Source organism: Myxine glutinosa, chromosome 1, assembly GCF_964187855.1.
Source record: "Myxine glutinosa chromosome 1, kmMyxGlut1.1, whole genome shotgun sequence".
In the NCBI taxonomy this organism is placed as follows: Eukaryota; Metazoa; Chordata; class Myxini; order Myxiniformes; family Myxinidae; genus Myxine; species Myxine glutinosa.
In genome coordinates, this window is record NC_136261.1 from 24834757 (window position 1) to 24858549 (window position 23793).

At 39.6% G+C, this 23793-nt stretch overlaps 2 protein-coding genes across 4 annotated transcripts in view; one reads left to right on the forward strand and one right to left on the reverse strand.

Annotated features, from left to right (window-relative positions):
* Window positions 1-23793, forward strand: part of LOC144889489 (uncharacterized) — an 880122-nt gene that overhangs the window by 469968 nt on the left and 386361 nt on the right. The window lies entirely within an intron of this gene.
* LOC137412766 (carnitine O-palmitoyltransferase 2, mitochondrial-like) overlaps window positions 1-23793 on the reverse strand; it is a 113131-nt gene that overhangs the window by 50880 nt on the left and 38458 nt on the right. For both annotated transcript variants that reach the window (XM_078769809.1, XM_078769799.1), the window contains 2 exons: window positions 6317-6524; window positions 5919-6123 (listed from right to left, as the gene is read on the reverse strand). In XM_078769809.1, coding sequence (XP_078625935.1) covers window positions 5919-6123; window positions 6317-6524 — 413 coding nt within the window. The remainder of the gene's footprint in view (window positions 1-5918; window positions 6124-6316; window positions 6525-23793) is intronic.

Genomic DNA, 23793 nt, shown 5'->3' on the forward strand with positions numbered 1-23793 from the left:
TGTCTCAAGCCAGCAGGGTTGGCAGACCCTAGTGGGGGTTAAGACCTCCGGGGGTCCGAGGTGGTTTCTCACAGGTACCTGGGATGGTGTATATATGAGGACCACTAGGGGGAGGTGTTGTAGGTCGTGCTTTGGTGGTGGCACCACGGACGGCCAACATGGGCCTGATGTGGTGACCACTCGGGCATGCGGCCTGGCAGCCTCTCCCTGAGACTCTGCGACAGCCAGCCTGTGGTGATCTGCCATGCTGTGCTGGTCTATGGATGCAGGTCGAACAGCATGAACAGAATGAGTGTCGCCCACTGGACAACCATTGGGGCATCTGTGGAACGTCATGGTGTGAGAATGATCTTCCACAGATGATCTGTTGTGATTTGTGGGCTCTCGGCTTTGGAAGAGAGCCATGGGTTTGATTAATCGGGAATTTGTAATGAGCCGAGCATATGGGCCATGCTCGGCTGGCATGTGTCTTGAAAAGCACCCTTCTTTGGTGAAATTAGTAAATTGTGAAAAATAATTGGCACTGGTAATCTGAGGGTTAGATGCAAATTTAATTGTGAATTTTGTGAAGAGGTATGGCGGACACTGCATAGTGGCACCATTATTGATCTATGTGTGTTAGACCAAAGTGTTGGCGGCTGGGACAAAAATGCATAGACTAGCAGGACACAGCCTCCAATTGGCTACAGGGGCACCGGTGCCAATATTTGGGATGCGGAGTTGTGGCGATGTAGTTGGGTAGTCTGGAGGTCAACGTGGTGCTGTGGGTGTCCGAGGTGTGTGGATCATGTCTTCTGGGATGAGTCTCCTGGGGGAATATGGCTGTCAACTAGACCTTGGCGTGGTCAAGTGTGGGTGGGCACTGGGGGCTGGAGTTGTGTGGACTGGGGGATGTGGGAGCTGCAGGGGACGTGATGTGGATGCCACGCACTGCGACCGTTCTCCCCAGGTCCGAGGTTTTGGGAATGGAAGAGTTGGCAGCAGGTGCTCACCACATTGGCCAGCTGTGGCTGGTGCAGTGGTGTTCCATGCAGGGGGCTGAAGGATGGATGGTGGGTTGCACCCTTATGGACACTCATTGGCCATGTTAGCATTTCGACTGCTCAATTTGTCCCGATGGCCTTTGCATGGTAGAGGGGCGGAGCTGTCATAGCCAAATGCAGTAGTGTAGTACACGTCACCGGAGGATGTGGATCCACATACTTGTCAGTACAATTGGGATAAAAGGAAATTTGGAAGAATTGGATTGGTCCAATGGGATACATTTTGGATTTCTGTAGCGTGGATGGCACTCTTGGACCCGACCAACCTGCAACTACTTACACTTGAGGTAAGTGCCCTGATTTGTGCTGTCCTCGGGTTCCGTACTTGCTTGAGGAAATTTGGACATAAGTAATTTTGAATGAGGGGGCGTGTGAAAGTAATGGAATGGCCGGTGAGGGGATTGGAATGTGTGCCACAAAAGCGTCTTGTGGGTGGCGTTTGTTTTTGTGTGGAGGTTTTTTGTTTTTGTGTGGTCGTGAGGATGGAAATTCAGATCTGATTGAGTTATGATCATATTGTGTTTGGAAATTTTGAAATGTGAATGGGAATTTCACATGTGAGCTGGCCATGGCAGAATCTTTTTGGTGACATCTTTTTTTTAAATATATGGTTGAGAATTAAATGGCAGTGGGGGAGGAAATATTTTTGTGGATTTTGTGGGTGGGGAAGGTATGTGTGTCCGCAGGTATGGATCAAGCTCTGAAGGAGTGGTGACTGCGGCCCCCACTGCTGTAATTGCCCCTGGCAGACAGTGGTGTCTGGAAATTGGGAGCCTATCGGCGGGGGGTCTGTTTGGGCGCCCTGCGGCATGGGGGCCCTTGGCAACCCGTGAGGCTCTGTGGAAGCCTGAGGCGATGGAGCCTGATGTGGAGACCTCCCTGGCAGGACCTTGGCGATCCGCGAGGTTGTGTGGAAGCCTGAGGCGATGTAGCCTCGTGTGGAGACCTCCCTGGCAGGACGACAGCATAAGAAGCTGTTTGGCTGTCAGGGGGCCAAGAGTTAAAGGGGGCAGGAGGGGGTTAAGAACTAATAAGTCTGGCGATGTGTTTTGAACTGCAGGCACCACAGCCTGAAGCGCCCCCACCATCTTACTTGTACGGTACCTCCCCGCTGCCGAGTAGAAACGCACACACATGTATAATAACATCAATGCCATGGTCTTGCAGGGGGGGTGAAATATGTGCTTTGTGATGATTTTTGTGTTTTGATGATTTTTTAAACATGTGTGAATGTTATGGTATTTGTGCAAATGAATGAGAGTGAAATCTACCGAGCCATGTCACTCACCTGTAACACCAGGACAGGGCCCACAAAAATTTGGGGTGCATTGGGATGGCCCTGCAAGTAACGTTGGGTATTGTGGCATCCACCGGGGGACGTGGTCTATAGGAAGGGGTTGTACAAATGTTTTTATTGAAATTTTGCATTTTTGATGGTTAAGTTTTGTGGTTAAGGTAGATTTTTGTGCTTTGTTGTTTTTATCTTCCTCCCCAGGAGTTAGAACTTTTTCACATAATTCAAAGATTTCTTAGTTTGTGATGTTTATGATGAACTCCAAAGACAAGAACTGGATGTTGATAACATTGTGGAAGTTAGTGCATTTGGCATTAGTAAAATAACTTTCCTGGATATACACATATTGAAATCGGACCCTCTTCATGCTTCTTCTTATATTGATTTACCAGGATAAATTAAACTTAAAAAGGCGGTAAATAATATTCAAAACAAAGATAATAAATGTTTTCTATGGTCTGTTCTTGCTCATTTACATCTTTCAAAAAAGGATTCTGAAAGAGTATCTCATTATAAGAAATATGAAGATACGCTGAATGTTTAATGATTTAGAGATTCCAATGTCATTAACTGATATTCCTAAATTTGAGAAAATGAATAAACTGTCTATTAATGTATATGGATTAACGGATACAAACAAAGTTCAGATATTGAAACTTATGGATGACTACAAAAATGCTAAAACACATATTGATCTTCTTTATTATAATTCGGGAGAAAAATCACATTATCAAATCATTCAAATGAAATCACATCAAAACATTTTGAAAATTAACCACTTCACAAGTAGTCAATAGAAAATGTAAAACATATCCCTGTAAACGATGTATCAACTTATTTCATACAGAAGAACGAATGAAGGAACATTCAAAATATTGTAGTAATAATTCATCCGTAATTACTATGCCAAAAGTAGGTTCAAACATATCATTTAAAGATTTCAACAAATCTATAAAACATCCATTTGTGATATACTGCATGCTGATTTTGAATGTATTAGTCAGGTTCACTATGTCAATAAATTATATTTCGTTCAAAATCATGGTAGATTAGCAAAGCTATACATTTTTGGAAAGGTTATAGCATAAGGAAACTAAAAATCAATGTTTACATTTGGAGAGATACCTGTATGGCGGCCATTTTGGATTTTCAAAATGGCCACTGTAAAATACATATTTTGTTCTATTTCTGCCTCTAATTACCCTAAAAACTTTAAAATATACTAAACCTATATTTTCAGGGACAAGGAATCCAATGAAAGTATCAAATTAGTGCTATGGGGAATGGACACGAATCAAAGGTTTTGAATTGCAAAATACTGTCTTTATATTCGCGATAAGTTGCATAATCAAATACATGTTATCATTTTGTACAGGCAGTTAATAACATCAAAATGTGTCACAATAATTCATATCACCAAACATACACAGGCAGTCAGCAAAATCATATATACACATGTAGTCAGTATAACTTCACATCTACACGGGCAGTCAATGACAAAATATACACAGGCAGTCAATGGCATCAAACATACACGATTACAGAATATGCCATTTAGAGTTCGTCATCACTGTCTTGTGTGTCGTATCCGACAATATAGTCCGCATCGTTTTCACAGTCCGTTCCACACAAGCAAAGGTCGGTCAAATTGATTGGCAAATCGAATTGGTCGAATGGTCGATCGAATCGAATTCGATGAATCGAATCGAATCGAATTGGTCGAATGGTCGAATGGTCGATCGAAGCGATTGGTCGAATGGTCGAATTGGTCGAATGGAATTGGTCGATTGGTCGAATTGGTCGAATCGAATTGGTCGGAATTGGCAAATGTAAACATTGATTTTCAGATTTTCCATGTAATAACGTTTCCAAAAATGTATAGGTTTGCTAATCTACCATGATTTTGAACGAAAAAACATAGTGAACCTGACTATATCCTTGAAAAGATAGATACTACTTCTCCAAATCCCAAACAACCATACACAAAAAAATATCAAAAACATACTCCTTGTGGTTTCTGCTATTATATCAAATCATCTGTTGATGATGAATATGACAAGTTAGAATTTTATAAAGGAGAAGATGCTTCAGAAGAGTTTGTTAGACGACTGGAAATGGACTGTGTTCAATTACGTGAGATATTGAGAAAACACAATGAGCCAATTAATTTAACAAAAGAAGAGAAAAGGGAATTTAAGCAGAACAATATCTGCCATATTTGTGAAGAGGAAATTAGTGAAGGTGTGAAGGTAAGAGATTGTTGTCATCTCACAGGTTCCTATAGGGGTCTGGCTCATCAAAGTTGTAATATTAATTATAAACTCCCCTCTTTCGTTAAAGTCTTTCTGCTAAGCGGAGGTGCAACAATCAGCATCCGAGATTCGACTAAGGGACGTTTTTGATCCTATATTTGCCCCCACCCCAGCTTTGGGATTATAAAAGGGCCAGAGGGCAGATACTCAGTGCGTTGGTTTTGGGTCTGGCTGTGAACGAGATACTGGTGCCCGTCCTGTCCGTTGTTGATTCATGGTGATTTGTGGGGAGAAGCAACGTGGGGGAGCAGTCGCTGCAAAAGCGGGTTGGAGCTGTGGCTGAGCCTTGGGCGAGCGGAGCAGGCGCCATGGAAAGCGCACCGATTATGGCCAGACCAAGCCACTCTTACACATATCTTTTAGTTCTCACACAGTAGATTATTATCTCATGCATTCTTTTCTCAGCTATCTTTATTTTATCGTTCTCTCTTGAACACAGACTCACGATCAATAAAGAAGGCATCAACAATTGGCGGCGTTGCTGCGGCCCGACTCCTCCGGAGTGACAACCACTGATGGCCTCCTGCCGAGTAAGATAAAGAGGCCGATAACCCTCACACTATCTTTCTCCCCCCCCCTGGGTACCCATGTTGTGTATAGCCGGTAGGTAAGGCATAGGTTAAGTTCTGCTCTTGTCCAATTTCTTTGCTCTGTCTGTAAATATCGCGACACTCTTCATTGCTCGCGATTGCATGTAATTTTTGCATTTTGATTTCTTTTCCTGTACATTCAAGTCCTTGAGACACCCCCCCCCCCCCCCTCTGCATGATCCTGCTTGCAACAATAAGCCCCTCTTGTTGAACTGGGTTTTCAATCTGTCCGTGTTCATCATTTCCTTAATGATTCAGCGCTGTTCGCACATTAGGTTAGACTGGGAGGTTATAATTCCCCAATTGAGTGTACCTTTCAGTCCCGTATGCACGAGCGGTTGCTCCGCCACCATAATTAAGATCCAATAAGATAAGATTGGTGCATAGCCGAGGGCACGTCCCCCGATTGGAAAGACACATGGTGCAAGTCAACGGTTGTCAGATGGAGAAACCTGGGACAACGTGGTAGATCAATTAGCACTTGCAGTTGCCTTGCAACCCACCATGATACGAAGTTATTTGTGATCAGTGGCCTCAGGCATGGTAATTTTAAGGGGAACCGAGGATCCCCCTCGTAGTAGACACGAAACCCCTGGTCATAACAATATTATCAGTTGGAACTCACACAGGTGTAGTGAGCAAGACATTACTGAAAATTAGTGAAGGTCATTTTCCTTACCATGATGGTGCTTGCAGGTAAAATGTAGCCCAAATAATCAAACAGGTTGCAGGTGTATGTGTATCCTTTATGAAGCACAACAAAATGGCGGGTGCCAAGTATGGTCTGGCGCTCATCTCGTGACTCGTGAGGGATGCGGCATGTACCGAACAAATGATTCAGTTGGGACATGCACATCAGATATGATTTTGGACGAGAACCCGACCTGTCAAGGCAATTGTTGTGTGAGCAACTGAAATATGTTTGAAGATTAACGCATTTATGTGTTATAGTTAGCTCAATTTTAAACTTGTGATATCATGTATTTTTATTGAGAAACAGTTTGTGAAAGTTCAATCAATGTCATAGTTTACAAATAAAAAAAATCCAAGGCAGTGGGATTAGCATAAGGCACTCACACAAAACCAGTGCCATCTCTATGAGCCAGGCCACCACTATCTGCTGGGGTAAGCAGACCAGCCTTGAGAGTGCGATGAAATCGAGCGATCGAGACAACCAGGTTTGTGGCACACACCAGCTGTGAGCCAGACGCCATTTCCATGTTCATACCATAATTGGAGGTGAGCAGAGATGCTCTGCAATTCAAGAACCTGTCCAGCCAGAAGGCTTTGAGGAGAGGGAGGAGGGAGTGGATTATATCCAGATCAGGGTAGATAAATGGATGGCATTACAATTACATTGATTAATCACCATAATTACCTTTGCTGCCATTCCCTTGAATATAATAATCTCATCAATTAGTTGATAACTCTTAGTCAGGCAGCATGTGCAACGAAATAGAATAAAGCAGGACTTTGGTGGAGAGAGCAACTCATCCATCCAGATGCCTGGTGGGAAGCACAAATTATGTTTAAAATACTTGTTGGCAGTCTGATCTCTTGTATTGTCCCGATTTGGAAATATGGCAACAAATTGGCAATAATTTCACATATGTTCAGTGCGCCAAAATTGGTGAAAGGTCAATCAAGAATGTATGTGCTGCAACGTGGTGCAACATTGCTTTTAGTCCTATTTATTGAAGTGTGAGCACACTTTCTAGCGGGTAAAACCTCTGTGTTCTGGCAACGGCTTTTGCCGTCACGCAACCCCTCGTCAGTTACTCAAGGTGTTGTGGTGTGTGAGTGTGCGTCGCATTGTCTCGATGGTCCCTTCAGCACATACACTAAGCTCGACGTGTTATTTGAACGTAAATATCAAATAGAAAATATACTTTGATACAAGATGCTACAAGAACCTTTCTTCCAGGATTATCCAGAGCTGCTGGACAGGATGACTGCGACTACTGAAAACCGCCGACAAGCATGTGCTGATGACCGCTGCCAGAAGATTCAGATAGGACACGAGCACATGTTACAAGAGATGGAGTCTCTGAAGGTCATGGAGAAGATGACAGAGTTTGACTCCCAGGAGGGTTGAAAGCCACAATTTGTTGAGATGTGCCGTTACATGCAGATGATGATGAACTTGCTTCAATTTATCAGATCAGTCAGAACTGGAGACTGGAACCATCACCTCCAAGTTACGAAGACAATTATTGTCAAGTATAATTTGGCACATTACAATCTCAGCTCTGCAAGAATGATCCCAGTGTATCTGGCAGACATGGAATCACTTCAGCAGTCTGACTTCGACATCCATGGAGAGTTCATCAATGGCAACTGGGTGGTTAATACGAACACACACTTACCTTTGTGCTGTGGGAGAAGAACACACACTGGAGTATATTAATCGCTCAATGAAAGTCGCTGGAGGCCTGGTTGGAATCACCTTGAACAAAAGTGCCTTCACAAAATTCTTCCTGATCTCACCAGAACTTGCCAGATTAGAATGGGAAGCTCAAGAGATGGCTCTTACTGCACTCAGCCCTAACTCGCACTCTAAAGGGCTTCACCAACCCCTTCACTGAAGACAGTGACAAGCTCTTCAACTTGGCCACCAAGGCCATGTTGCCTCAGAGGGTTGCTCAGGACCTGTGCGGACATAGCACTATTGTGAAGGAGTTGTTTGATGACTTCGTCCACAGCCACATAAATAAATATTCAATCATCTTGTTGGCTCCTATGAAGAAACATCAGCTAAATACTTGGAAAATCACAGGGAACAAGTGAAGCCCAGTCTGGGACAGAAACTGGTCGAGCTCAAAGAAGACTGGAGCCTCGTCGCTGTCCCGGCCAAACAGGGACCAAGTCCCGGCCAGACGTCAACCTCGAGTAAGCTGTTGGCAGCTATGAGCTCTCTGTTGTGCCTTGGTCCCTGTTTGCTGCTGATGGAGAAATACTGCACTGCCACACAAAGAGCAATTTGATGGCCATCATGGAGAGTCTACCCCAGCAGCAGAGACAAGTTGCCTATCACATCACAGATTCAATGAACATAGCCAAGATTCCCAGGAGGAAGCTGTTCTTTCATGGTGACACCCAGAGGGAACTGAAGGACTACTTTGCCGAGAAGTTCCTGTAAAAGTCACATGCAATGGGGCCTCCAATGCTGAGCAACACACACTGATAAGAGCAATCTTGGCAGTGATCATGATGTGGTCGATATTAAGCTGTTCCTGCATGCTGCTGTTGCCACAGTCTGTGGAGCTACCAGCATCAGAATCTGCTCTCCTGCCATAGATGTATTACTTCTATCTGTGTGACACTATCGAGTGTCATATGCAAGGATACAGCCTTTATCACTGCAACTGGAAGACAGAGTAGGGTCATTACACTTTGTCCCGTCTATGATGTTTTGGGTCCAACAAAATCGGCAGCATTACCTGGTGTCCCTTCAATGAGTGGCAGCGATATAACACTGGTAGTTTCGCTGCCAATGGGAAGCATGCCGTCTAGGAGGTATTCCAAGATGCAAGTGACAGCATTGTAATAGCCTTGGCAGACTTTGGTGCCAAGTGATGAGATAGCTGCTGCCATTGAAAAGTTTATCTGCAAGGTATGCCAACCACAGACCTTGATTACTTGTGTGGAAAAATTGCGATGGTGGTTGTTTAAGAAGAAACAAGCAGAATCAGAGAGGTTGTCACCAAGTACAGATGCCCTGTGACAATGTATCCTGCCTGCCCAACATCAAACCATAGTATGGAATCATGATACCACTGGGCTGCCTGTACATCCATCTCTGACCGACTATGGGTGGAAACAAGATGGGGATTGTTGGACTCCCATTATGACGACGCAGTTGGCGGCACCATCATCGCTCTCCAACCATCCGGTCAAGTGCGCATGAAAGTTGCAATGCCATTCTGCTAAATGGTCCTGCAGGAAGGTAGCGCTCCACTGCACAGATATCTGTGGCTGGTCTGGTGGTGATAAGGCATGCAAGAATGTTGGAGAAATGTTGACGAGAAAAAACCGAGAAATGTTGGACAAATGTTTCCAGAGAGTAATGAGAGTGACCAGAGTGACGATGAGTAGAGACAATATCTACAATCAACAAGTGTTTGCATAACGTTCAGTTCAACAATGAGCAAAGTACTGTTGCGCTGTTCATGACATGAGCAGTGCATTATTTTTCGACATATACAATATACATATAAATATATTCATATATATTTCAATATGTATACATATATATATATATATATATATATATATATATATATATATTTATATATATATATATATATATATATATATATATATATACTAGCTTGGCTCGGCTCACTACGCTCGCCTCACCGCGCGTCGTTACAGAGGAGCAGGCTTGTTTTAGCTGAGGATAATGACTGTACCTGTACCTGAGTTGCTGTGTTGTCAGGATGTACACCAATCATAGTACAAACTATTATTTTGCAAAAATGTATTTGTAGTGTTTGTGATATTACATTTTTTATAAGCAATTTAGGTTGAAGATTAAAGTTGGAAAAAAAACAATTCAAAAAAGATCCCCTCAGCACATACAGTGCATTCAGAAAGTATTCAGACCCCTTCACTTTTTTCACATTTTATTAGGTTGCAGCCTCATGCTGAAATCGTTTAAATTCATTTTTTCCCTAATCAATCTACACTCAATACCCCATAATGACAAAGAGAAAACAGGATTTTAGAAAGTTTTGCAAATTTATTAAAAAGAAAAAACTGAAATATCACATTGACAAAAGTATTCAGACCCTTTACTATGAAACTTGAGATTTAGCTCAGGTGCCTCCCATTTCTCTTGATCATCTTTGAGATGTTTCTACACCTTGATTGGAATCCACCTGTGGTAAATTCAATTGATTGGACATGATTTGGAAAGGCACGCACCTGTCTATATATAGTGACACTGCCGACAATGCATATCGGAGCCAAAAACAAGCCATGAGGTTGAAGGCACTGCCTGCAGAGCTCAGAGACAGGATTGTGTCGAGGCACAGATTTGGGGAAGCCAACGAAAAAAATTCTGCTGCATTGAAGGTTCCAAAGAGCACAGTGGCCTCCATAATTCTTAAATGGAAGAAGTTTGTAACAACCAGGACTCTTCCTAGAGCTGGCCGCCCAGCCCAACTGAGCAGTCGGGGGAGAAGGGCCTTGGTAAGAGAGGTAACCAAGAACCCGATGGTCACTCTGGCTGAGCTCCAGAGATCCTGTGTGGAGATGGGAGAAACTTCCAGAAGGACAACCATCACTGCAACACTCCACCGATCTGGGCTTTATGGCAGAGTGGCCAGACGGAAGCCTCTCCTCAGTGAAACACACATGAAAGCCTTCTTGGAGTTTGCAAAAAAGCACCTAAAGGACTCTCAGACTGTGAGAAACGAGATTCTGTGGGGCACCCATTATAATGGAGACACCTATGACATCATTATCATATTTTATTCCCCATGGAGAGTTCTTTACAATGAGCCATGTCTCAATTTTTTCTGTTCAGCTCTTTCAGAGATATTCAGGTGCAAAGTTTTTCGTTTTTTCCAAGATGGCGGCCGAACCACGTGACCTATGACGTCAAAATTATCCTTTAAAAATATACGGGTGCAGTTGCACCTATTGTGAAAATTTCCTGTCAATCGGACCAACGGTTGCAGAGAAAATCATATTTATTCTATGCAGACAAACAAACAAACAAACAAGAAGACGTCATGCGGAGCACGATACTTGCAAAATCCACCCCCCAACACCAAGAAAAAAAATTCCATTGATACAGCAAATTGTCCATTTCATGAAGATTAAAATTGACAATCTTAATCAAAGCTCGGGTCAATAGGAAGAAAAGTGACGATTTTTCAGATGAAAAATGATGATTTTGGATGGTTGACCTGAAGTTGACCTTTGACCTTTTGACCTCAAAAATAGTTAGTTTCCCTATTTAGTGATTCAATGTGCAAATGCTGTTTAATTTTCAAGTCAATCGAATGAAAATTGAGGATTTAAAAAACTTGGCCTATGTTGACCTTTTGGCCTATGCTGACCTCAAAAATAGATGGTGGTTGAATTCATTGACCATATATATAAATCCTCTTCGAAGTTCAAGTCAATCAAATGAAAATTGGTGATTTTAGAAATTCGGCCGATGTTGACCTTTTGGCCTATGTTAACCTAAAATATAATTTGTGGTTGAATTCAGTGACCAGATATGCAATTCCTCTCCAAATTTCAAGTCAATCGGATGAAAATTTAGGATTTTAAAAATTTGGCCTGTGTTGACCTTTTGTCCTATTTTGGCCTCAAAATACTTTGTGGATGAATTTACTGACCAGATATGCAAGTCCTCTTAAAATCAAGTCAATAGGATGAAAATTGAGGGTTTTTAGAAATTCAGCAAAGTTGGTGACCTTTGGCCTATGTTGACCTTTTGACCTTTTTACCCCAAACACAAAAGGCTTATCAATTGGGAGGACCTATACAACTTGGTGAAGTTTGGTAATGATCGGTTTAGAATTGTGAACTGTAGTCTGGTGACAAACAGACAGACAAACAAACAAACAAAGAAGAAGACGTCATGCGGAGCACGATACCTGCAAAATCCGACCTCCCCCCCCCCCCCCTAAAAGTTTTCCATTGGTACAGCAAATTGTCCATTTCATGAAGATTAAAATTTATAATCCTGAATCAAAGCTCGGGTCAAGAGGATGAAAAGTGATGATTTTTCAGATGAAAAATGATGATTTTGGAAGGTTGATCTTGAGTTGACCTTTGACCTTTTGACCTCAAAAATAGTTAGTTTCCCTATTTAGTGACTCAATGTGCAAATGCTGCTCAATTTTCAAGTCAATCGGATGAAAATTGAGGATATTAAAAATTTGGCCTATGTTGACCTTTTGGCCTATGTTGACCTCAAAAATAGATAGTGGTTGAATTCAATGACCATATATATATATCCTCTTCGAAGTTCAAGTCAATCAAATGAAAATTGGTGATTTTAGAAATTTGGCCTATGTTGACCTTTTGGCCTGTGTTTACCTAAAATATAATACTTGGTTGAATTCAGTGACCAGATATGCAATTCCTCTCCAAATTTCAAGTCAATCGGATGAAAATTTAGGATTTTAAAAATTTGGCCTGTGTTGACCTTTTGTCCTATTTTGGCCTCAAAAATACTTTGTGGTTGAATTTACTGACCAGATATGCAAGTCCTATTCAAATTTCAAGTCAATTGGATGAAAATTGAGGGTTTTTAGAAATTCAGCAAAGTTGGTGACCTTTGGCCTATGTTGACCTTTTGACCTTTTTACCCCAAACACAAAAGGCTTATCAATTGGGAGGACCTATACAACTTGGTGAAGTTTGGTAATGATCGGTTTTGAATTGTGAACTGTAGGCCGGTGACAAACAGACAGACAGACAAACAAACAAACAAAGAAGAAGACGCACGATACTTGCAAAATCCGACCTCCCCCCCCCCACCCCCCCCCCCCCGACTAAAAGTTTTCCATTGATACAGCAAATTGTCCATTTCATGAAGATTAAAATTTACAATCTTGATCAAAGCTCGGGTCAACAGGATGAAAAGTGATGATTTTTCAGATGAAAAATGATGATTTTGGAAGGTTGATCTTCAGTTGACCTTTGACCTTTTGACCTCAAAAATAGTTAGTTTCCCTATTTAGTGACTCAATGTGCAAATGCTGCTCAATTTTCAAGTCAATCGGATGAAAATTGAGGATATTAAAAATTTGGCCTTTGTTGACCTTTTGGCCTATGTTGACCTCAAAAATAGATGGTGGTTGAATTCAATGACCATATATATAAATCCTCTTCGAAGTTCAAGTCAATCAAATGAAAATTGGTGATTTTAGAAATTTGGCCTATGTTGACCTTTTGGCCTGTGTTTACCTAAAATATAATATGTGCTTGAATTCAGTGACCAGATATGCAAGTCCTCTTCAAATTTCAAGTCAATTGGATGAAAATTGAGGATTTTAGAATTTTGGCCTATGTTGACCTTTTGGCCTATGTTGACCTCAAGTATACTTGGTGGTTGAATTCATTGACCAGATATGCAAGTCATCTTCAAATTTCAAGTCAATGAGATGAAAATTGAGGATTTTAGAAATGTGGCCCATGTTGACCTTTTGGCCTATGTTGACCTCAAATATACTTGGTGGTTGAATTCAGTGACCAGATATGCAAGTACTCTTCAAATTTCAAGTCAATTGGATGAAAAATGAGGATTTTTAGAAATTTGGCCTATGTTGACATTTTGGCCTATGTTGACCTTTTGGCCTGTGTTTACCTAAAATATAATATGTGGTTGAATTCAGTGACCAGATATGCAAGTCCTCTTCAAATTTCAAGTCAATTGGATGAAAATTGAGGATTTTAGAATTTTGGACTATGTTGACCTTTTGGCCTATGTTAACCTCAAAAATACTTGGTGGTTGAATTCAGTGACCAGATATGAAAGTCCTCTTCAAATCTCAAGTCAATTGGATGAAAATTGAGGATTTTAGAAATCTGGCCTATGTTGACCATTTGGCCTATGTTGACCTCAAAAATACTTGGTGGTTGATTTCAGTGACCGGATATGCAAGTCTCTTCAAATTTCAAGTGAATTGGATGAAAATTGAAGTTTTTAGAATTTTGGCCTATGTTGACCTTTTGGCCTATGTTGACCTCAAAAATACTTGGTGGTTGATTTCAGTGATTTTGATAGGCCAAATTTCTAAAATCACCAATTTTCATTTCATTGACTCGAAATTCTAAGAGGATTTACATATATGGTTGTAAATCTACCCTTGAGTTTGAGCCCCAAAGAATATCATACATATTTGTATCTGTAATTGTTTTTCTCATAATAGGATACCAATAAGATTTGTTGATGATTTCTAAAAGAGTTTTATATTTCATAACTTTGAGAAGTTCATTTTTATTTCATATTATAATCAAGTCTCCATTTGTGAGTTTAGCAATATCAGTATAAGGCCAGTTCTTAATTACAAAATTCCCATGTATATGTTCCAATTCATAAGGTATGTAAAACCGAGCACCCGTTTCTTGTAGTTATTCCTGAATACAAAAATTATAAATCTCTTGATGTCTTCTCCCTGCCATTTATGTATCAGAAATATATGTGAGATTAATATTATGACAGGTAATACCACCCCATCTTCCCACTACCAAATCAGTTTGTATTCCTTGGCTTTCTATATTTATCTCATTACATTCGTTCTTTGTCATATAAACTATTGTTTTGCCGTCATATAATTTTCTATTCTTGAAATCATGTATTTGTTGTTTGCTAATTGTTCTTCCACATAACTCCTTATCCTCACCAAGCGGATAATATTCTTCTTTACGAGACTGATTAAAATCATGTAGGTCTTCTGAGTTTATTGAAAAAGACCAATGATACCCTCAATCAGGCATATCATACCCCCATTTATCTATTCGCATATTAACTATATGTCCTTCTTTATAAAATTCAATTGCAAGCAGATCGTTACATTTAATGAGGAAAGGTGTATGGTCTGTATAACCAGGTGATGTGGTTGTAAATTTTACTTGTTTAACAAAACGTGCTGTTATATTTAAATATATATATTGTGATAAATCATTAAATCTAATTAAGTCATTAGCATCGGTGGGGCTTGGATAATTGATTAATTTATATGTATTTTTCATATTAATATTTTTTGTTATATTATATTTTTGTAGTTCAGCCTGTGCCTTTGTATAATAATTTGAAAAATCAATATCCAACTCTCGGGATACTCCAAAGATAGAACCATCTTTTCCAACATGTCATTTATATTAGATTAAAAATGACATCATAAAAATTTTCATTATTATTGAGATGAAATAATACATATAAACATAATTGACCACAACATTTAGAATTAATGTCTTGAAATTGAAATGTTTGATAAACACCATTCTGCAAGAATTTTATTACTTCAACAGGTGGTGGTATACCATAACTATCAAAATAATATTTATCCTGACTATTATGAATACAAACCCAGTGAGAACCATTCTGTGCATCAAAATTCATAATAATATTATTTGTATTCTTGGACAACTTTGTTAATTCATCTCTCATACAAATAACCACATTATCAATTTTTAGTTTTTTTACAATATTTAGCAAGTTCTATATTTGATGTTGTATTCTTTCCAAATTGTTTAAACCATCTATCCATTTATTTATGAGAAAGATATAATCCATTACCCCTTTTAGGTAGTTTAACACCTACCTGTGCGATAGAAGAAAGCATATCTCCAACTAACAATCTCGCTTTATCAGGTAGGCGTTCAAGCTTTTCAGCAAAATCTACAATTACACCACTTCCACTAATTTGTTTCTCCAACTCCTTGTTATGTCTTTCCAATTCTTTTTGAGCTTTTAGTTGTGCCTTCCTTTCGTTAGCAGTTTTTACCGCTGCTGAAATACCACCCGTCAATGCTCCCGCCGCACTTAAACCAGCAAATAAAGGAATTAGAAATGGAAGAAATCCTCCTCTTGTCTCCTTTATTGAATATTTCTTCAACATAGGTTTTGATATTTTAAATTTAAGTGAGCCAGCATCATTTAGTGTTTTCAACTGCTCTTTTTGAGCAAAACATCAATTCTTATGTCTCCTTTTCTTTGAATTGTATTAACATTAATAATACAAGGCTTTTGATTTTGAATACAAGACAATAGTTTATCAAGATTGATTTCATTAATATATACCCCAGTTGGTTCTTTCCTACTCATTTATTTATTAGAAAAATCTATGTGATATTAATCATAACACCAATATCTGTATTAATCTGCAATTCTGTTTCTTCCAAAAGCAAACAATATGTATCAACTTCTTCATTCTACCCTCTTTCAATGTATAGAGAAGTATCCACTCTATTAGACTTTATAGTTTCCTTTTGAGAACTAGGGCCAATTGCATAGATTGTATAAAGTTTTTAAAATGCAACCATAACCAAAATAGGTTCTTTATTACCGTTGCTTTCACACACCGTTTGGTAAGACTTGTAGGCTTCTGCATAATCATTTTTTTTCCCAATTAATTTTCAATCTATCTCGTGGGTAAAATGTAATAATCCAGAGAAACTCGAAGTTGTTTCACCTAAGCATTATCACTCAACGCATTATTCTTATCAGTAGCACTATCTCCATCTGGTTTCTTAACAAGTACAAAAAGTTTTAATTAAAACAAAAGCCGCGTCGATGTTACACAATGCCTAGATGCAGCTGTGCCTATAACGTCGATGTTATAGGCACAGGACATTCCTATTGATTCGATTACTTGATGTTATTTTTGTGCAAAGTGAAAATATATCTCGGCAATTTCCCGTCTGTTATTTCAGGTGGTGTATGACTGACCATGCCGCGATTTAAAAAATATATATCTCGGCAATTTCCCGTGTGTGGCGACACGTGAACGAAGCTATGCTCCTCTCTCCACATTATTGTGATGACATATAAATTAAATATTTCATCGTGACGATTGTCATCAAATGGGCGAATTTTTAATATATCTCGGCATTTTCCCGTCTGTTATTTCGGGCGGTGTATGACTGACCATGCCGCAATTTAAACAAAATATATATATCTCGGCATTTTCCCGTCTCTTATTTCGGGCGGTGTCTGACTGACCATGCCGCGATTTAAAAAAAATATATCTCAATGGACTTGAAGTTACAGGCCTTTGAGAATTCATTTCGTTCTATAAAGGGCAACTTTCATCGGATTTTCTTCCCGTTTTTTTTTCAACCGAGTCTAAAACTATGTTAGCGACTGTGAAAAATGAAATGATATATCGAATTTGATTTGAAATAAAACTGTGTGAGAGAGGAAGACACCACGGGCCTACAAAACAGGCCTCAAAGCTATGCGAGTTAATAAAATGGTGGATATTTGTTTATATGAAGCCTCTCCAAAAATGGGTGGAGCTATGGTTCCCAGAATGGGTGGAGCTTTGAGGTTTTGTCTTCTCTGCAAGAACAACAAGAAGAACAAGAAGAACAACAAGAAGAAGAAGAACAACAACAACAACAGCAGAGGGCACTCTATGACCAGCGTCTGCGACGCGGCTAAAAATGAGCCATATGTAGCGTGGCATTCCTTGAAGAACACCAAAATTCAAAGTGTCGGTAGTGTGTTCCAGTTTAACGTGTTGACATCCTCTTTTAAGGTACTAGGGCATTGCCCGTACGTGGGTGCCCGTTCCTTGCCAAAAAAAAAAAAAAACGCTACCCGTACGCTCTACCCCGCCCGTACGCCCGTAAACAAAAAATAACAACGCTCTTCGCTTCCGCCCTTCGCTCTGACTGAATTGGGAGAAATAATGCGCATAAGAAATCGAATTACGTACCGTAATGGCGGTCAGCTCGTAACGCGCACACTGTCCGGAAGTTCGCATATCGCATATCTATCTATCTATCTATTAATGCCCATTTATTCAATTATCGCCAACGTATTTTGGCTTTTTGCAATTTAATCGCAAGGAAAAGTAGAAAGAGAAGAGGGAAAAAAAGAAAAGCCTTGCCTTGCTGCAAACAGCTGCTGCAAACAACAACAACATGGAAGGCTGCACTGTCCGGAAGTTGGCATATCGCAGTTACGATTATTTTAGTGTTAATGGCCAATTATTCAATTAGCGCCAACGTATTTTGGCTGTTTGCAATTTAATCGCAAGGAAAAGTAGAAAGAGAAGAGGGAAAAAAAGAAAAGCCTTGCATTAACGCATTAACGCTTGCATTGCATTAACGGTTCGGCACACGTGATAGCTCGCTGCTCTCTGATTGGTTGAAGCGTTTTTTGGACATAGCTCGGTAGGTACTTGTCCGATTAATTACAAACCTTGAAAAGGCACATCCTCGGGTCCCCAGCAATATACCTGGCAAGTTTCAAGTATATCGGACCCGTGGTTGTCGAGAAACAGCGGTCACAGACAAACACACAGACACACAGACAGACACACAGAGATTACTGGCATTATAGATAGATGACACATTTAGCGGTTTCTTTGAGTTAAGTCTTCTATTCAACATCTCTTCCGTTTTAAGATTAGGAGTATATTCGCTGATATACCAACACAAATCATTAATAACAAATTTATTATTAGCACCAAAAGCATTAGCAGTCCCAAAAAGCAATCTATTTACACTATAATTCCTTTGTAGTTGTAATCTAATTTTAAGACCATACAAAACTTTGTCATAATCACAAAATCCAAATATACCTTTAAGGGGTACTGCTATGGTAAAACTATTCTCTGCTTTTGTTTCATCATTATACATTGCATTCCTTTGACTATAACCAGGGTCTGCGTTTGTTCCCGTTGTCATATCAGGAATAAAACCTTCAAGAGCTCCCTTACCCATTCTATCACTAAACGAATATAGTGTAAATTTCATCATTTCAGATGTAGCAGAGACATAATCAACCGCTTCAACCTCTTGTGATCCAATATACAGGCAGACACTATCAAACATTTTCTAGAAGAAATCATTTACGAGTGTAGCATTACTATTATTCGCAGCCTTAGTGAATTTAAATTTACACAGCAAGGAACTATCAGCTAGATTCAAGTAAGTTTGTTGATTATTTATTTCAAAACTTTTTGTTCTGTTTGTATTCCAGTCTGTTCCTGTTATAGCATTTACCTTAAAATAGTCTTCCTTTTTAGTGGAGTTTGAAATGATAATCGTATCATCCGAATCATAGATACTATCAATCGTAGATACTATAATCATAGATACATAGATACTATCATGAAAATCGTTGAAACCCTGACCCAAGTATTTTAATGATTTTTTGTCGTTCTTGTGAAGATAGTTGAGTTTTGCCTTTTTTTATTTCTTTGATTGCTTGTAACTTATGAGACTCCTTTTGAGCATCTTTTATAATCTTTATAGCACCTGCTACATTCCCACAGCAGAAGCGGTTGAACCAATTAGGTCTTTATGTTTAAGAATGGTTGAACCAATACCCATTAGAGTATCAATTATCCCATCTCCTTTATTTCTAAATTGATGCCCCACACCCCGTTGTCTCTTCGGTTTATAGTATCCTCTACCAAGAAACATACCTTCACCCTTTGGAGTTCAGGTTTAATTTCAAGATAATCCATTATTTTATTTTTATAGTATCCTGTATTAACATTTCCATTAAAATTATTTTGTATAATAAATATCATTAAACCCCTATACATTTCCTCAATACAAATAGCCTCTTCCCTTGTAAGAAATGGTGTGATCTCATCATAATACTTAACATTCATCTCTCTTATTAATCTTGTAAAGTAATTCATTTTTGCGTCTAATTTAAAAGAGTTATACATATTTATATATTTTTTATCATCATTAATCAAAAGATAATCACAGAATAAACATTGTTTATGGGCTTTTGACTCTGTATTTAATCCCACTCTATCACAAGCCGGACAATTCTCTAATTTATCATATGGAGAATCAGGGAATTCAAGAGGCTCAATATCTGGTATGTCGTTTGGATTTATCATATTTATATAATAAAAGATTACTTCAACTAAAAATCATCTTCACTATAATCGGTACTTTCCTAATCATCATCATCTATAAAACTACTTTCATAGCTATCATTAGAACACAAACTCTCAGTATCATAACTGTCTTGCGAAGACAAAGTCTCACTACCACTATCATCACTTTTAAAATCAACAAAATCTTCACTTGAATAATGACTCATATTTAATTAGAAGAAAAAACATTACCGTCTATATCCATATACTTTTTTCATTAACAGATTCAACTACAACATTTTTTATATTAAAGGTAATTTTAAAATGGTTCCTAACTACAGACTTGGCATTTAATATGGATTATTATTTTTTTCTTGACTTGGGTTTCCTTTCTGAACTCAGAATATCAATCTGGTGAGTTTCTTTTATGCTTCGGTGATTTCTTTGTTAAAAGAACCATGTCACTGATTGTCTGTCGCAGCACGAAGTCAATAACAGGATTATATCACAGGTGGCGTGACAAAATGTACGGACAGGTACATTTGACGATTGGCTTCACAATCGGGTATATAAGGGTTGTTGCGTTCTGTATTAGTGGAAAACAACTGCTGCGCATCTACAAAAGCTATTGCCGCTTCCTCTGGAGATGGTCCGTCAACTCGACAATGCTGTTTGTCATGGAGTGGTGGCTTTACGAAATTCCGGCATGAAACAGTGTGCTATTGCTCGGCAGTATGGCATCACTCAAGGTCAGGTGTCAAAGATCCCGAAACGAAATGCTCAGAGGGGTGTCCCTACTCCAATATCGAGGCCAATACGTCCCCGCAGAACCACAAGGAGGGATGATCGCCAGCTGCACCGGTTAGTCCACAATGGCCGTACCAAGTCAGCTAATCGGCTTAGGGCTGAGTGGCAGCAACTGACAAATGTGCCTGTATCCAGAAGGCTAGTCAACCAATGACTGGTTCAAGCAGGCTATCGTGCCAGGCATCCCCTGAGAAAGCCATGCCTGATAAGACAACACCGCCAGCACCGATTGCAGTGGGCCAGAGAGCACCGTCAATGGCAGCCAGGACACTGGAATCACGTGACCTTCAGTGGCGAGTCTAGATTTCTGGTCTATCGTCAAGATGGCCATGTCCGAGTACGCAGACAAGTGCATGAAGCCTACAACGAAGATTGTATAGTGCCAAGAGTCCAAGCTGGAGGTGGTGGGGTGACCGTTTGGGCTGCTTTTTTTTTCTTTCTTTTTTGTATACTGAATCGAGGCTCGTGAAAGAGCTAACATTTACTTCACAATCAAATCAACCAGACAAACAAAATATATAAAAAGAGGGAGCGGAAAACAAGATGGGGAGAGAAGGGGAAGCACACAAACACAACATTTGAGAGCAGGGAGATGTGTGGAATGGAGAGGGCTTGGGGGGAGGAGGCGTGGGAAGGGGGGGGGGGGGAGGGAGAAGTATAAAACACAAGGACACCAAGGACTTCCAGGACAGAAGTTGGTATTTCAAAAAAGTGGAATTGGGGTGAAATTAGCGGGGGTAGAAAAGATCAAGGTTTTGGATGGGGGAAGATAAGAGATGGTGGTGAACAGCTGTTTTAAAGACCTGGAGGGTGGAGTGGGATTGAAGAGAGTGAGGGAGTTTGTTCCAGAGGCGGGAGAAAAGAGGAATGAAGGAGTGAAGGTGAGCAGCGAGTCTTGATTTTGGCAGTTTGACCATAAGAGGGTTGCAGGCAGATCTTGTGCGACCTGTAGGAATATTTGCGGGACAGAGCCCAGAGAGAGCTGGGGGGGCAAGGCCAGAGAGGATTCGGTAGAAGAGGGAAAGACCACCAACCTTTCTCACTCGCCGTGAGTGAGTGAGAGGCCCTTGGAGTTAGCTTCATCGCGGGAGATTCCAATGATTCATGCAGGGGGCAAAACTGACCTTCTTGTTCTGAATGGAAACCTGAACCAGTTCAAGTACAGGGCCATTCTGGAAGAAACATTGCTTCCATTTGCTCGTGTAGCCTTTCGAGGAAACTTTGTCTTCCAAGATGACAATGCATGGCCTCATCGTGCTCGTATGATCCAACACTTTCTTGCTGACCGTGGTGTAGAGCATATGGAGTGGCCTGCCATGTCCCCGGACATGAATCCGATAGAGAACTTGTGGGCAGAATTAACGCGTCAAATCGACAACTTGGACCCGCAGCCGACCTCTGTGTGTGAATTGCAGCAGGCTATTGTCACTGCATGGCAAGCGATTCCTGTCCAAACCTTGGCAAATCTCGTGAACAGCATGCCTCGACGTGTACGTGCTCTCCTGAATGCTCGTTGGGGTTACACGACGTACTGAACTGTAATTTTACTGTCCGTAATCCCAGTTGTAATTTAACTTTTGTTTTTGTTTAAAAAATTTTTGGCTAATGTGCAAAATAAAGAGATACTTCTGGAAAACGTACAGAAGTTTAACACAGTACTGTCCATGAATTGAGTTCGATATCAGTTTACATCACTTTCAAGGATCAATTTATTTGCTTCGAAATGTCAAATGTGGTTTTTGTTTCTTTTAAAGGTCACATTAACAAAATCTAGAATAATTTCAACATAATTCCAATGAACTTTTGGTTCTTAGTCAACTTGAAAAGTAAGTTCACCCCCACAAAAAAATATATTCCATATTAAATGCCAAGTCTGTACTATTGAGCGAAATGACATTTCTCGTGATATATTAACATCTTTCATTTCATCAAGATTGACATCTTTGGGGTCATTAAAGAATATATAAATTTCACCGTGTTTAGAGCTAATAGATTTATCTTCCTTTTTGATAGCTTCAGTAAAAAGAGTTTCCTTTTTTGATACTTTTACATGTTTCATTACCACCTCTAGTTTATTATAAATCTCCATAAATAGTGGTGAAACTTTTGTTATAATTCCTTTAATTGACGACTTCCTATAGACAGAGAATGCTTTTCCTTTAAAAGGTATTGAGTAGCTCATATTATCCTTCATAATAGGTTTAATCCAAAAGTTATTGAAATCATCTTTGTTCAATTTTACATCAGTGCAATATATTTCAGTATCCTTTTTAAATGAGGAGATTGATTGAAATTTGTATTTTGTGTTTTGAAACATTGTATTTATTAGACCAAAAAGTGATTGCCAAGAGATTGAGGGGAAAATAATTTACTATAATCTCAAAATGGTATGTGGTTCGGGAAGTGTTCAAACAAGAACATTAAGAGAAGTTTATCATTTCATATCAGCTCAACGACGATACCTAAACCGAGAGTTAAATTCTAATATCACATTTGTCAATATTATAGATGCTGATTGTTCTTCTAAGAGAATTAAGTTATTACCTAAAAATGAAACACAAATATTTATTGGGTCTCTGTATGAGTATAATGAAAAATGGGGGGAGTTAATAAGATAAATGCAAGGAGAAAAAGGGTGTAATTTTTCAAGCCTGGCATGCCTGGCATTTCAAACCATGGGCAAGGTTTTGGGAAAGTGGCCGGGGCTTAGTAAAACGTGGGCGGGGCTTAGGATGGAGAAAAGGGGTGTAATTTTTCAAGATAGGTGGTTTGAATCAATAAGTTTCCATACTTTTCCCCATTGGCTTCAATGTTAAATTTGAGGTGAGCTAGAACCTATGAGTAGTAGTTAGGTCGATTGAGGATTAAATATTTGGAAATAGGTTGTCCCAAAAGAGGGTGAAATCTTGTTGAAAATCCAGAGATTAGTTTTTTTTTTAGCTCTTTCGTCATTGACTTCAATTTTAAATTATATGAGTTTTAGTAGATGGTAAATGAGCTTAGTAAAAAGTGAACGTAATTTTTTGAGAGAAAAAGGGGTGTAATTTTATGAGAGAGGGTGTGTGAGTCAATACGTTTTTCCCTTTTTTCCCATTGACTTCAATGTTAAATTTAATGTGCCTCAGAACCCCCATTTTCCCCCTACTATCTGTCCACAATTTTTTTTTAGATATCTTGTTCACAAACAGACAAACAGACAGGGGTGAA